This window comes from Ictidomys tridecemlineatus, chromosome 1 (assembly GCF_052094955.1).
Source record: "Ictidomys tridecemlineatus isolate mIctTri1 chromosome 1, mIctTri1.hap1, whole genome shotgun sequence".
NCBI lineage: Eukaryota > Metazoa > Chordata > Mammalia > Rodentia > Sciuridae > Ictidomys > Ictidomys tridecemlineatus.
The window spans coordinates 208,239,820-208,256,095 of NC_135477.1; the positions used below are offsets into that span (position 1 = coordinate 208,239,820).

The following is a 16,276-nucleotide window of genomic DNA, read 5'->3' on the forward strand; positions in this document are numbered from 1 at the left end:
AGATGTTTCTTCCAGAATTTTTATTCTGTATTTTTTCTTCTTAGAGCTTGTTGAAATTTTAAATCTGATACTTTTGCACTCTAGTAAATTATAAATATATAAGCCCTTACTTCTTCAAATATTTTTCTGTCTCCTTTCATTTTTCTTTCCTCTACTTTCTTCAACACAAGACGTGTGTTTCTGGTGACTAGTTTAATGTGTGTCTGCCAATTCCATTGGTTGTTTCTATGTTTGCTTACATGGATATTATATCCTAATAAGTACATGTAATTCTATCCTGCCTCCTTGTAAATTTGATAGATTTGTATTGGATTTCATATATTTTGAATTTCACATTGGGGGCCTGGGTTTTGTTATTTTGTTTTGACTTGTTTTGTTTTGTGCTGGTGAGGAGCAGGTTGTGCCCCACTCTGAGTGATTCCACGATACATAAAACAGTAGTTTTCAGGCTGTGTTTAACCCTGAGTTACTCCATGTTAGAAGCACTTTGCTATAAGTTACTCTATTTTGAGTACAGGTGCCAAAATAGAAGAAATCCACACCTTGTTTATATAAGTAAACCACTGTTGTGGAGTAGGTCACTCAGAAAACACCAAGTCCCCGTTTTGTCCAAATTGAAGAGTTTTTATCCTGACCAGCAGCTGGGACTGCTCCCCACAGGACCAAGTTGTCTCTGTGGGAAACAGCCTGGAACCTCAGTGTTTTAGGTTATTCAAAGGCAAAATCTGCAAAAACCACATCCAGGTTGAGGAAGCCGCAAGTACAGAACCTGAATTGAGACATTAGCAAAACAATGAAACTTCCTTAATCACATTTTCAGTCACATTCAGTTTTCTCATGGGATTTTCCATGATCATGATCAAAAGATAAATTGATCAAAGTGACCCTAGCCAAATACAAGTTAAAGAATGGATACTGAAATTTAATCAATTATTTCCCAATAAGGTATATTGCTAAAGAAAAATGGAGACTAAAGAGAACAGGTGAGATAAAGTGATAAGACCAGGCACTCACATCACATGAATTATATATATAATGTATAAGACATATATATAAAGTGTTTAAGATATTAAAAATTAAGATTGGGGTAATCCAAGATGGCAGGCCAGAGGGAGGCAGCATTCTGTGTCACTATGTGACCTGGGATTCAAATATTGAGAATATTGCTTTCTGCAAGCAATATTCCTATTTCCTGTGCAGGAATCATGGCAACCCTGCTCATGCAGGGCCCCAGGCCTCAGTGTCTGAGTAGGTCTCCCAACTACTTGTTCATGCAGGACTAATGGGTGCCTGAGTGGGACCATTGGCATCAGCACCTGCCAGAACTTTTGGCCACCCACCCAAGCACAAATCCCAGATTCAGCCCTCCTGCAGGACACCTGGCTGCTACCCATATGCAGGAACTCTGGCCTCCACTCCCATGTGGACCCCCATATACCAACTTGGAGCCCCCCTGTCTTATTCATCTTGGGACTCTGCAGCAGCGAATATAGTCCCATATGTATGGTAGCCTGCCTGTACCTGGGAACTTCATCCAGGCTCTGAAAACAGCTGATAGCCACATGCTGGTATCTCTGCCCTCAGGATGGCGGAGCTAGTCTCTGAACTCATCATTCAATGCCATCGCCAGGTTCTCCCCACCCAACTGACACCTCATCACTAAAAGCAATCGCCTCCATCTTGGGTCACCTTCATCACCACCTTTAGTGGGGGCAACTCCCACATTGGAACTCAGGCTTGTCAGGTACCAGTTATTAACGCCCCCATCTCTCCAGCAGTCTCTAAACTGGCACAGTGACTGCCCAACGAAAAACAGCTCTTAGCATGGCAGGTATGCAGCATATAAGAGCCCCATAGACAAAGGACTCTTATTATAAAGCAGTAAGGGAGATGGTGAGTGTGATACAGCTTACAGGCGAACACAGAGACCAGGAACTAGAAGGTCTTCAGATGAGATAAAGAGATAAGACCAGGCACTCACATCACACAAGAATGCCCAAAATGAGATCCTTGAGGTGCAATCTCCCTTTGGGGACTGAGAGGTCCCATACTCCACTTCCAGGTACCCTCTACCCAGGACCAATCCTTCCTCCCTGGTTACCTTTGCCATCCTAAGGGCAGAGATACCACCTAACAACAAGTGACCTCACCCATAGGATGAGAAGGGAAGCAGGAAAGATACTGATCTCCAACAGAAACAATCCTTGTTTCTTCCTTCGAGATTTTTTTAAAAATTAAGAATCAATAAATGGGATTGATTCAAACTAAAGAGCTTCTTTTCAGCAAATGAAACAATCTTTGAGGTGAATAGAGAGCCTATAGAATGGGAGAAAATTTTTACCACTTGCACATCAAATGGAGCTGTAGTCTCTAGGGTATATAAAGAACTCAAAAAGCCAAATGCCCCCCCCCCAAAAAAAAGCCCCACCAATAAATGGGCCAAGGAATGGAACAGACATCTTTCAGAAGGAGATATACAATCAATCAACAAATATATGAAAAAATGCTCATCATCTCTACCATTCAGAGAAATGTAAATCAAAATTACTCAAGATTTCATCTCATAATAACTGTCAGAATGGCAGTTATTATGAAGACAAACAACAGTAAGTGTTGGTGAGGATGTGGGAAAAAAGGCACACTCATACATTGCTGGTGGGATTGCAAATTGGTGCAGCTAATTTGGAAGCAGTATGGAGATGCCTTGGAAAACTGGTAATGGAACCCATTTGACCCAGCTATCCCACTCCTTGGTTTATACCCAAAGGACTTAAAAACAGCATACTACAGGGACACAGCCACATTAATCATAATTAATGATTATAGCAGCACAATTCACAATAGCTAAACTGTGGAACCAACCTAGATGCCTATCAGTAGATGAATGGATAAAGAAAATGTGGTATATATACACAATGGAATATTACTCAGCATTAAAAGAGAATAACATCATGACATTTGCAAATGGATGGAGTTGGAGAATGTAATGCTAAGTGAAGTTAGCCAATCCTCCCCTAAAATAAAAAAAAATGCTGAATGTTTTCTCTGATATAATGAGGCTGATTCATGGTGGTTTGGGGAGGGAAGCATGGGAGGATTAGAGGAAGTCTAGATAGGCAAAGAGGTGGTAGGCAAAGAGAGAGGGCACGGGGTTAAAAAAGATGGTGGAATGTTATGGTCATCATTACCCTAAATACATGTATGAAAACATGAATGGTGTGAATATACTTTGTATACAACAAAAGATATGAAAAATTGTGTTATATATGTATAATATAAGTTGTAATGCATTCTGCTGTGATATTGCAGCACAACTTTTCATTTCTCTGGTTGTACAAGACGTAGCATTGCACATTATGTGCATTCACACATGTATCTAGGGTAATGATGTCCATCTCATTTCACCATCTTTTCTTCCCTTCCCTCACTTTCCTAACCTTTGTCCAATCAAAGCTCCTCCATTTTTCCCAAGCCCCCCTCCATTATGGATCAGCATCCACTTATCAGAGAGAACATTCAGGTTTGGGGGGATTGGCTTACTTCACTTAGCATGATATTCTTTGACACCATCCATTTTATCTCAGTCAGAATGACAGTTATCAAGAATACAAACAACATAGCTAATCCCAAAGAAACAAATGCTGAATGTTTTCTCTGATATAAGGTGACTGACTCATAGTGGAATAGGGAGGGAGAGCATGGGAGGAATAGAAGAACTCTAGATAGGGGAAAGGGGTGGGAGAGGAAGGGAGAGGGCAGAGGGTTAGCAATGATGGTGGAGTATGATGGACATCATTATCCAAAGTACATGTATGAAGACACAAATTGGTGTGAATACACTTCATATACAACCAAAGATATAAAAATTGTGCTCTATGTGTGTAATATGAATTGTAATGCATTCCACTGTCATTTATTTTTTAAAAATCAATAAAATAATAAAATGTTTTAAAGCAAAGTTTTCATGTTCAGAAAATTTTCAAAAAAGGATATAAAATGGGTTAGTTTGAGATGTTAGTGTTTCTTCAACTGCCTAGTTTAAAATTCCTTCTCCTTTATGAAGCAACAGCTGGGAGCAGTTGAAAAAAAAGAATACAAACAAAATAAGTGTTTGTGAGGAAGCAGGGAAAAGGCACACTCATACATTGCTAGTGGGACTGCAGATTGGAGCAACTAATTTGGAAAGCAGTATGGAGATTCCTTGGAAAACTTGGAATGGAACCACAATTTAACCCAGCTATCCCACTCCTCAATCTACACTCAAGGCCATTACCCCATCAGGGGAAAAACCCAGGATTAGCAGAGCTAGAAAGGCTAGGGTTGGGCACTGTTCTTATGCAGAACTAAGCTAGGTCCTGTAAGTCTTGGGCTTGGATCATCCTGAAGAGGTTACAATGTGAGGTCAAGGGAGACTGGAGACACTGTCTGGTGCTCACATGGAATCCCAGGCCTCCACCTGCACCTTCTGCTGTCCTAACCAAAATTGCTCCCACATTTCCAACCTTCCCCTGTCAGGAGTGCTATAGCTCCATCAAAGGTCATTGATTTAGGGCAGCAGGATTTAAAACACACCTCTGCTTCAGTCCTCCCTTTCTCAGCCCCAGTTCCTCCTTCTGCTGCATCATAATGGGGACCCCAGGCACCCTTCTTGCACACACTCTTGCTGACTGATGATGGATGGGTTCCCTTCTAGGGGGTCAGCTCCTGCCCCAGTGCCCAGCACAGCACCCACTGTGCCCCAGCCCGCCTCTTCCGCTCTGCCTATTGGAAGTGTCTTTGTGCTCCCAGGCTCCCTCTTCTCCAGGAAGGCTTCTCCCACTCCAGTTGACAGAGACCTGTCATCCTCTTACCCTTGGATGCATTGCCTATGGCTTAGTTTTCTGTTGTTCAGAACAGTTCAAACTGTGACCATCACATTGTTCATGAAGAATCATATAATTTTATCTGTTAATTAAAAATAAATAAATACTGTACTTAGCAACCAATAAGAATAGATGGCAGCTGTCAGGCTTAAGTGACAGTCTTCAGAGGCCCCCTGCAGTGCCAAAACTCTTCAGTTCGTGGACTGTGGGGAGGCCCAGAGAATCCCAGGGAAGGGGCTGTGCAGCTGGAAGGGCCCCATATGCAGCCAAACAGAGGGACACTGGCAGATGAGGACAGGTAAAAGCTGTCAACAATGAGTTTGCCCATCTTGGTGAATACCAACTTAGTATAAATCCTGCCAATTACCAGAAAAAAATTTAAAATAAGATTTAATCTTACTAAACCATTTTTAAAAGGAAAAAAAATGGAAATTGATTGCTAAATTGTAGGTTCCAGGGCAAATGGAATCCTCAAAAGACCCTATTTCAATAAGCCTAGTCAATTATTTTCATTTACAAACTTAGCAAAGAAATCCGCACTTTATCAAGCTCTCAGAGAGATTTTGATGTAAATTGGAAATTTAAAAACCATGGCCTTGCCACTTAGCTTCCTGCCCCATTTGTAAACACTTTTAAGGCAGGATTTGTTTCTTAATGCTTTGAAGGTGCGCCATGCAGAGCACATAATTTGAAATTTCAGGGTCAGGTGCTGGGGCTTAGTGGACATCCTGTCTCCATGCTCATTCAAAAGGGTCTGATTGCCACCCCAAATTTAAAAATATATATTTATATATGCATATATATGTGCATATATATGTGTATGTTTTATGCAGCATGCTAGAAATACATACACAAAATCTAAAATTGAGATACAATTTCTGTGGATAAAGTACTTATTACCTGGAATTCATTTTAATGTTTAGTTTTCTGTTCTATTCTGAAGGAAGGAAGATTGGGTAGGGCTAATAAAGCTGAGCTCACAATTCAATGAGTCATATTTCACAGCTTCAGAAACACTGATCTAGGACTCACAGCCTAGTTTGGAAGTGTCAAGATGCAGCACAGAAAATAGAAGGAGGCCAGTAGAGTAGAGGAAGGGGGGAGATAGGAAGGGAAAGGGTAAGGATGTTGGCCAAATTATAGTGTTATATTGTGTGCATGTATGAATATGAGAATGAATTCTGCCGAAGTCTGGCTTGGCACAAATCAGGAGCCACTTGTCAAAAAGAAACTAACTTTATTTTTAGAACTACAAACGCCAAACAAAACAGCTCCAGGGAAAAACCCTCAGAGCCCAACTGCCACCACCGGCTTCCACAAGCCTCTCTCTCCCACACCAGCCTCCCAACCTCCCACAATCCTCCTCCTCTTGAGGCTGATTGGCTGGGTTGCGTGGGCAGAGCCAAAGAAGTCACCCAATGAGCAGCTCCGTGGAGGAGCCAATCAGCTAGATGTTGCTGGGGCAGCTGTGAGCCAATCATCAGCTGGCAGTCTGAAGGGCAGGGAAACAGCCCAATGAACATCACCGCAGAGGAGCCAATCAGCTAGATGTTGCTGGGGCAGTCTGAAGCTTGCTGGCAGCTGGAAGTTTGCTGGGGCCCCTTTGGCTGTGGCTCTCAACATCTCCCCCTCTCTGTTTAAACAACAAGCATGTGGCTTATGGACCGTGCCTGCCTTAGGTTGTCCAATACATATGGTCCTTACCCGTCTTCGGATGAGCTGACCTCAGGGCGTCAGCCTCCTGTCTTAGGTTGGTACCATTGTAATTGGATCTTACCAGTCATTGACTACCGGTCCAGTATACAGCCACACCTGTGGAGAGGTCTCAGCGGGGGGGGGGGGGTGAGGTTCTTTGCCTCACCTCTGTTGACCCTCACATTTTAGCTGAATGATCATGACAAGCAGAAGGGAGGAAGATATACCAAGTCAATTGACGGCTCCTTTTGGGAAAATTGTACCACCGATGATATCATCAGCAAAAATACCCCAACACTACCACAAGTCGCTGCACCAACAGATAGTTCACAATGCATATAAGTGACACATAGTTCTGTAAGCAGTTCAGTGCAAGTCCTGTAAGCAGTTCAGTGATGGCTATTGCAGAAACTGTAGATTAGTTTTATCTTTGTCTTCACCGGCACAGGGATGAAGATAGGAATTCTGGCAATAATGACTAAAGAAAAAATTAGGTAACATTCCAGAAGACACTAAAAGAAAACAATTTTCTTAACAATTTATATTATCTTCATCGGCACTGGGATGAAGATAGAAATTCTGGCAATAATGGCTAAAGAAAAAATTAGGTAACATTCCAGAAGACACTAAAAGAAAACAATTTTCTTAACAATTTATATTATCTTCATCTGAAGATAGAAATTCTGGCAATAATGGCTAAAGAAAAAATTAGGTAACATTTCAGAAGGCACTAAAAGAAAACAATTTTCTTAACAATTTACATTATAGTGAAGAGAATTATTAAATATAATGAAAACAAAAGGTGAGAGTAAACAAACAGATCTGTTAACCTCCTTTTTTGTTTACATATTAAAACAATTCTTAACAGTTATTTACCCAATTTAAATTAAACCATTTAAATCACGTGAATAAAAAAAAAAATATTTGGATCCATCTTTTCATGAGCGCTCATCATATATGATATATGGAAATACGTACATTGGACATACGTACATTCAAACATATAACACAAAACACAAGTGTGCACACATAATATAATACATACAACACATAACATAATAGTAAAGGCCTTATAACTTTTTACAGGTAAAATCTCTATTGCAATGTTTAAAAACTCTATAGTCAAAAAAAAATAGAACTGATCAGCAAAACATTAACCTAGGTCTGTATGAGCTCAAAAAAATAAAATAGAACTTCATGATATGGGAAAGGGCAATAATAAAATAGATATTGAAAAAAGCATCCTGGTTCTGTCGCAGATGTAAGGATAGCCAAATTGGAGTTTTGGATATCAGCTATTATGGATTTGAGCTAAATCATCTTCTTTTTGGTCTGTAGAAATCGCTTTAGTTAATCTCTCTGGAATCCAAATCAGCTGCTGTTCTCCCTGTGGAAACACAAAAACAGACCCCCGACTCCAGACAATCACTGGGTCAGGATTTTAGTTAATCTCTCTGAAATCCAAATCGGCTGCTGTTCTGGGTCAGAACCTTGGTTAATCTCTCTGGAATCCAAATCGGCTGCTGTTCTTCCTGTGGAAACACACAAACAGACCCCCGATTCCAGACAATTACTGGGTCAGGACCTTTCCATTGTCCTGTTAGAATATCTTTCCAAAGTACCTTGGGCTTATGTACATTTTTTGGACACATATGCCTTTCTGCAGCACTAAGTCCTGATGAATCCAAATTTAAAAAGTTTAGAGTAAAAAGGGTTATTTTAAGTTTATCTTTGGGGAATATATACCCCTTCCCAATTCCATCTTTTTGCTTTAATAAGTACATTTTAATAGTTTGATGAGCTCTTTCAACTATGCCTTGACCCTGTGGATTGTATGGGATTCCTGTTATATGAGTAATGCCAAATGATGAGCAAAATTGTTTAAAAGAAGTAGACGTATAACCAGGGGCATTATCTGTTTTTAACTGTTTTGGAATGCCCACAGTGGCAAAATTTTGTAAGCAATGAGCTATAACATCTTTAGTTTTTTCGCCGGCATGAAGGGAGCCCATCAAAAATCCAGAAGAAGTATCAACTGTAACATGCAAATATTTTAATTTTCCAAATTCTGGCAAGTGTGTGACGTCCATCTGCCAAATATGGTTAGGCATCAATCCTCTAGGATTGACTCCAAGATTAACTTGTGGTAAAAAGGTCACACAATTTTGACATTGTTTTATTATTTGTCTAGCTTGTTCCTTAGTTATTTTAAAACGCTTTTGTAAAGTATTAGCATTGACATGGAATCTTTCATGAAAATTTATAGCTTCTTCTAGTGTAGAGAAAATATGTATGTCACGTGTAGTTTTATCTGCTAAATCATTGCCCAAACTAAGGGCTCCAGGCAATCCTGTATGTGCCCTGATATGTCCTATAAAGAATGGATCTTTTCTGTCCCAGATTAAACTTTGTATAGTGGAAAACAAAGAGAAAACAGTAGAAGAAGGGGAAATTCTACCAGCATCTTCAAGGGATACTATAGCATTAACTATATACTGGCTATCAGAAAATAAATTAAATACAGAATCTTTAAACATCACAAAAGTTTGTAATACTGCATTAAGCTCTACCTTTTGAGCTGATTGTTTGGGTACTAAAAATGTAAAAGTTTGATCAGGTGTAACTATTGCTGCTGTACCATTATTTGACCCATCAGTGAATATATTTGGAGCATTCATGATAGGTGTTTTTCTTGTCATTTTTGGAAAAATTACAGGATGCAATGACCAAAAAGACAATAAAGGATTAGATGGTAAGTGGTTATCAAATGAAACATTAGATTTGCACATTATTATTGCCCAAGTATTTAACTCATTAGCTAATTCATCAATTTGATTCATAGTATATGGAGTAATAATTTTATGGGGAGAAATTCCAAACACTGCCTTTGCTGTTTTTATTCCTTTGAGTATTAATTGTCCTACAGCCTCAGGATACCTAGTAAGAATAGTGTTAGGAGAATAAGATAAATGTATCCATAATAATGGACCTTCTTGCCAAAATACTCCTGTAGGAATATTTTTTGTTGGTAGTACAATAAATAATAAAGGCAAACTTATATCAATTCTATCCAAATGCATATTTCCATATATGGAGTATTATGGGGAGATACAGAAGGTTGTATATGTCCTTCCGCTAATTGTTGTTTGACCAGATCATGGGCTACTTGTGTCTTTTCTTTAGTCAAGGGCCACTGAGGAACCCATACTGGCCTTTCTGATTTCCATGTAATTTTTATTGTCTCAGTGGCCCTTTGTGAAAATCCAACCCATGTCTGTCTGTTCCTTGATCTATTTGTATTGGTGCTGCTATACATTGTTCTTGTCTTTCTAATCTTTTTCCTTTCCTAAAACCTTGTCTAGCCATAATAGTGGGTGCATTTTGATTGATATTATTTGTTAATGTCAAACCTAATTGATCTAAGACATCTCGTCCCCATAAATTTACGGGAAGATGATCCAATACATATGGCTGTATAGTTCCTTCACATCCTTCAGGATCCTTCCAATCTAATAGCATTGCACTTCTATGGGGATTAGTCGCCACTCCTAGGCCTCGAAGCGATTGAGTGGCTTGTTGTAATGGCCAATGTTTTGGCCATTCTTGACGAGAGATGATGCTAAGATCTGCACCTGTATCCAGTAGCCCATTAAATTCATGTCCTTGAATATTTAGTTTTAGCATGGGTCGAGAATCTAAATTTAAAGAAAGCATAGCCCAATCTACACCTGTGGAGCCTAATCCCTTGGAACCTCTTTCTACAACATGACTGGAAAATTTATCATGTAGGCTTGGTATTATTAGTAACTGTGCTATTCTATCTCCTGGTGAAATTACTGATATACCCTTTGGAGAACTGGCTATAATTTTTATTTCACCTTCATAATTGGAATCAATTACTCCAGGACTTATCAAAAGTCCTTTTAGAGTAGAAGAGCTGCGTCCCAATAATAAGCCTACTGTTCCTTTGGGAAGAGGTCCTTTTACCCCTGTGGGAATGATTTGAACTCCCATCTCTGGAGTTAGTACTGATTTGGTGGAGGCGCAGATGTCCAACCCTGCGCTCCCTCTGGTTTGTCTGATGAGGGATCTGATGTGCTGGGCACTACCTTGATGGGGTTGCTGGGTTCCTCCAGTGCTCCGTATATTTGTGGTTTGGGGCCCCGGAGCATTGGGGCCCCCTGTCCATTTTTTGGCAACGGAGCCCGATGCCTTTGTCCACGATATTGTGGATAAACACCTTGTCCTTGTTCGTTTTTTGATAATGGAGTACCCTCTATGGTGGTTTGAGGACGGTATTCATTAGCCCAATATAATGGAGTACCCTCTATGGTGGTTTGAGAACGGCATTCATTAGCCCAATGTCTCCCTCTACGGCATCGTGGGCAAATACCCGGTATTCTACTTGTTTGATACCTAGTTTTGTTAAACCCTCCTCCTATGGGGCAATTCCTTTTAAAATGTCCTGTTTGTTGACAATTGTAGCATGTTCTTGGCCTGGCATCTAAAGCCTGTTTTACTGCAGCTGCCACAATTTGCCCTTGTTCATTAATGTCTCTGGCATCTAAAACCTGTTTTACTGCAGCTGCCACAATTTGCCCTTGTTCATTAATGTCTCTGGCATCTAAAGCCTGTTTTACTGCAGCTGCCACAATTTGCCCTTGTTCATTAATGTCTCTGGCATCTAAAGCTTGTTTTACTGCAGCTGCCACAATTTGCCCTTGTTCATTAATGTCTCTACATAATTTAATATATGTGTTTAAATCTTCCTGTTTCCATGGTCTAATGATATCTCTACACCAACGATTCGCTTGGTCATAAGCCAGTTGTTTTATTAATGGCATTGCTTGTTCTGTATTCCCAAAAACTCTGGTAGCTGTTTGAATAAGCCTATCTACAAATTCAGCGTAAGGTTCATTAGCTCCTTGTATTATCTTAGATAATTGACCTTGTAAACCTCCAGGTTCTTGTAAAGTCTTCCATGCCCTAACTGCATCTACAGCAATTTGTAAATATACACCAGGATCATATGCAAGTTGTTGCTGCCGATCCTCATAAGGTCCCTTTCCTAACAACATATCTAGATTTCTCTGAGGATAACCAGCTGCTGCATTTCGACTAGCCGTCTCCTTGCAAAATTCCTCATTGGCAACCTTCCATAACAGGTATTGTCCTCCATTTAGCACAGCTTTACACAAACTAGCCCAATCTGCTGGCGTCATGCTTAAGTTGGTAATGGATTCGACCAAGCTTACAGTGAAGGGTGCTTGAGGACCATAGGTTGTTACAGCCTCTTTTAGCTCCTTCACTGATTTGAAATTTAAACCCTGGTAAGTTCGCTGCCCTCCTACCTCAAATACAGGGCATACTTGAGATCCTGTCTCAGGATCCCAACTATCAACTGCGGGGGTTGGGAGTCTCTTAGCATATGGAGGTGGTGCTGTTGACTGGACACTTATGCCCTCTGGTGATAGAGTGCTGTTAGTAGCAGTCTCTAGTAGAGGTGGCGCTGTTGGTTGAACACTTACGCCCTCTGGTGATAGAATGCTATTAGTAGCAGTCTCCTGTAGAGGCGGTGCTGTTGGTTGGACACTTATGCTCTCTAATAAAAGGGTCTTATTAGCAGTCTCCTGTTTTAACTTTTCCCCTGATAGATTTTTCTGCTCTAAACTTTCTTCCTCTGTCTCACTATCTCGAAAGACCTTCTCTTTTACTTGAATCTTTTCCTCTTTCTGACTAGCTCGAGCTTTTACTTGAATCTTTTCCTCTGTCTGACTAACTTGAGAGACTTCCTCTTCTACTTGAATCAATATGTCTTCTTCTTCCTCTACCTCTGTCTGAACTGAAGGCTTTGGACTAAGCAAATCAGATATGTACGTCCACAATGTCAATGTGCCAACTGGCAGAGTCCCTGGGTTGTTCTTTTCTATTCTTTTTAAATCTTCACCATGATGGTTCCATTGTGATATATCTAACAACTCCTCCTTAAAAAGCCATGGGCTATATTCTTGTATTACATCAACGTATGCCCTGACTGCTCTTGATTTTACTGGGAAGCTTCCTTCCTCTAACAATTTACTTAACACTCTTTCGGTTTGTTTTTTACTAATTGCTGATCCCGTATTTCTACTATAATACAACCCAGCAAGATAACACCAAACCAAACCGAGACAGAATCCAATAAAGATGGAACCACACAAAATCATTATAACAGCCTTTCTATCCTCCTGACATATGCATCCGTCCTTTCTCCCTATCTGTTCCTCAGACGCAAATAGTTTTTCCTCAGATGTGAGTGGTTTTTCTTCCCTCTTACTCATCTCCAGGGACAGGAAAGTTAAAACAAAAACGAAGCAAAACAAAAGAGGAGACTTAGAATGGCTACCCATCCTCTCGCCCTGCCCTCAGGGGCGAGCAGTTTACTTACCCTCAGTTGCTCCCCGTACGGGCCACCAAATGCCGAAGTCTGGCTTGGCACAAATCAGGAGCCACTTGTCAAAAAGAAACTAACTTTATTTTTAGAACTACAAACGCCAAACAAAACAGCTCCAGGGAAAAACCCTCAGAGCCCAACTGCCACCACCGGCTTCCACAAGCCTCTCTCTCCCACACCAGCCTCCCAACCTCCCACAATCCTCCTCCTCTTGAGGCTGATTGGCTGGGTTGCGTGGGCAGAGCCAAAGAAGTCACCCAATGAGCAGCTCCGTGGAGGAGCCAATCAGCTAGATGTTGCTGGGGCAGCTGTGAGCCAATCATCAGCTGGCAGTCTGAAGGGCAGGGAAACAGCCCAATGAACATCACCGCAGAGGAGCCAATCAGCTAGATGTTGCTGGGGCAGTCTGAAGCTTGCTGGCAGCTGGAAGTTTGCTGGGGCCCCTTTGGCTGTGGCTCTCAACAAATTCCAACGTTCTGTATTATTATAATGAACAAATAAAAAGTTTTTTAAAAAGAAGCAGCACAGTGAAGTGGCTAAAAATACAGACCCTGGGAGCAAGCTGCCAAATTCAAGTCCCTGTTCTCCCACTTAACTATCTTTGTGAATTTGGCAAGAGTTATGCTTTCTATACCTCAATTTCTTTTCCTATATAATAGGATAATAAGAATAAGTTTCTCCTCCAGCTGGTGTGAGAATTAGGTGAGGTAATATATAAGTTCAGAAAATTTCCAGGCATCTAGTAAGAATGTTCAAAGCATTAGCTGCCACCGCCTCCTTCTTCTTCATCACCACCATCAGTGTTGATCCTCCAGTTATCCTTTCCTAAAACAAGGCTAAATTGCAATACCACTGGTGGAAAAACAAAAGGCAATATCAAAGAGTTTATTTGCAAAGCTGTACAAAACTCCACAGTGTGCAGGGCAGGGTGTAGCAATTCCCCGGGCCCCTGGACAGGCAGACTGCCCTCCTGCTCCTGTTTGCAGGGGAGGACTGGGAGGGGCTTCTGTTTCCAGCCACGGTACTGGACCTGCAGAACATGAGTTCTGATACTGAATGGCTGTTTCTGCCTTCCACTAGCAAACATTTTATTTTCTTGATCACAGTTTGATTCACTGAGAATCCCAAAGCTCCCAGGGTGAGAAGGGCTTCTGCCAGGGTCTGACTATTGAGGTTCCCCCCAAATTCCTATGTTGAAACCTACCCCCCATGCAATAGTGTTAAGAGGTAGGACCTTCAGGAGGTGATGAGCTCATGAGGGCTTTACCCTCATTTTACCCTTTTGCCATATGAGGACTGAGTGGAGAGCACCTTTGACCAGATGATCTTGGACCTCCCAGACTCTAGAAGTGTGAGCAATAAATCTTTTTCCTTTATAAATGACCCAGAATAAGGTATTTTCTTATAGCAGCCTAACACATTAAGGCAACTTCTTTCTTACAATGAATCCTGGGGACCATATTAGAATTTTAGTCCATAGTAAGGAAGATTGGGTTTCTTTTCTTATCAATTCATTACACTCAATCCACTTGATTGTCCTGGGAAGAAAGGGAGGGACAGGGCAGGAACAACCCACAGGGAGGGTTTAAAACAAGGGAAAAGCAAACCTTTCAATTATTCCAAAGGCCAGCATAATTTAACCAACCTCTCCCAGCAGCACCTCAGATACATGGATGGCAAAATTAAGAGGCACCTGCTATCAGATGGGAGGCGGATAAATTTCTAGAACTTTCCACCAGTCACCCAAAAAACAAATTCAGGAAAAAAAGAACCGGAGATTTGTAGTAAACATTTCATTGGTCATGATGATCAAAAGATGGTGGTTAACACACACACACACACACACACACACACACACCCCTCATTTCTCCTGCTGCTAGGCAGAGTGACATGTCTGCCTTGCACTGCTCTGGCTGGGCTTCTTATCCTGTGGGACCTGCAGCCACGGCTCCTCAGGACTCTGTCCATCATTCACCCTGAACTTCCACTGCCCCTTGTTCTCATCTTCCCTCAACAGGGTGCCTGGAGGCTGCTCTTCCAGGCAGAACCGTGAAAATCGGAGGCCTTGGTCACCTGAGTCTGCAGTGGGTAGTATCGCAATGTCCATGACTTCTTCTCCTTTCCAAACTCTCCTTCTTTCCCCTCTCCCACCCCATAATTGTTCCCCAGAAACAAACAGGATGGCTTCACTGGTCAATTCTTTACATGTACAAACACCAAAAGGAGAGGAATCGCCCCTGAGCCCCCCACCCTCCCCAAACCCAGCGCTGGGAGAGCAGTCGGCGGGGGAGGTTGCTGGAACCAGAGCTGCGGGATTGTACAGCTTTCCTGGAAACTTCTTTGGCCTCTGGGCTTTACCTGGAGGCCTCTTCCTTCAGCTCCTTGTTTTTCCACACCTCTTCCGCATGCTTGTCCTGGGAAGAAAGGGAGGGACAGGACAGGTCACACAGTGCCGAAGTCTGGCTTGGCACAAATTAGGAGCCACTTGTCAAAAAGAAACTAACTTTATTTTTAGAACTACAAACGCCAAACAAAACAGCTCCAGGGAAAAACCCTCAGAGCCCAACTGCCACCACCGGCTTCCACAAGCCTCTCCTCCCACACAACCTCCCAACCTCCCACAATCCTCCTGCTCTTGAGGCCAATTGGCTGGGTCGCGTGGGTGGAGCCAAAGAAGTCCCCCAATGAGCAGCTCCGTGGAGGAGCCAATCAGCTAGATGTTGCTGGGGCTGCTGTGAGCCAATCATCAGCTGGCAGTCTGAAGGGCAGGGAAACAGCCCAATGAACATCACCGCAGAGGAGCCAATCAGCTAGATGTTGCTGGGGCCACTGTGAGCCAATCATCAGCTGGCAACTGGAAGTTTGCTGGCAGCTGGATCATCAGCCGGCAGCTGGAAGTTTGCTGGGGCCCCTTTGGCTGTGGCTCTCAACAACACAGGCTGCCCGGGCCTAAAGGAAGGCAGAGGGGTGAGAGAAGGGCAGCACAGCATGGCTATCAGGAACAGGGGAGTAGTGTCGGCCAAGGTGTCCTGGGAGTGGCAGAAGGTGGCAGGTGAGTGAGCCCAGGGACAGATGGGTCCCAGCCTCCCTCAGGGCCCCCAGCCTCTTTCCCCTCATCTGGCTACTGTGACAGCTGGACTGGCAGCTTGGCTTGACTTACTATAGGGAGCTGCTGGGGTAGCTTGTGCGGGAGGAGCCCCTAGGAGAGCAGGACCACTGCAAGCCCCGCCTACAAGTCAGTAGTCTGCACCATCTGCCTGAATTCCTGGTCCATCCCCCTTATTGC

The 16,276-nt window shown here is 42.3% G+C and overlaps 1 protein-coding gene across 1 annotated transcript; it reads right to left on the bottom strand.

Moving 5' to 3' along the window:
• Positions 1–7,480: 7,480 nt before the first annotated feature.
• Positions 7,481–16,252, bottom strand: LOC144364971 (uncharacterized). The gene is made up of 2 exons (XM_078015392.1): positions 15,606–16,252; positions 7,481–15,404 (listed from the first exon to the last, which is right to left on the bottom strand). Exon 2 carries the CDS (start codon positions 12,944–12,946, stop codon positions 10,580–10,582), a length of 2,367 nt encoding a protein of 788 aa, XP_077871518.1. The 5' UTR covers positions 12,947–15,404; positions 15,606–16,252; the 3' UTR covers positions 7,481–10,579.
• Positions 16,253–16,276: the final 24 nt, after the last annotated feature.

Bases quoted from the DNA above. Each gene is read 5' to 3' on its own strand.
- LOC144364971 (XM_078015392.1), bottom strand. From the start codon at position 12,946: ATGGGTAGCCATTCTAAGTCTCCTCTTTTGTTTTGCTTCGTTTTTGTT.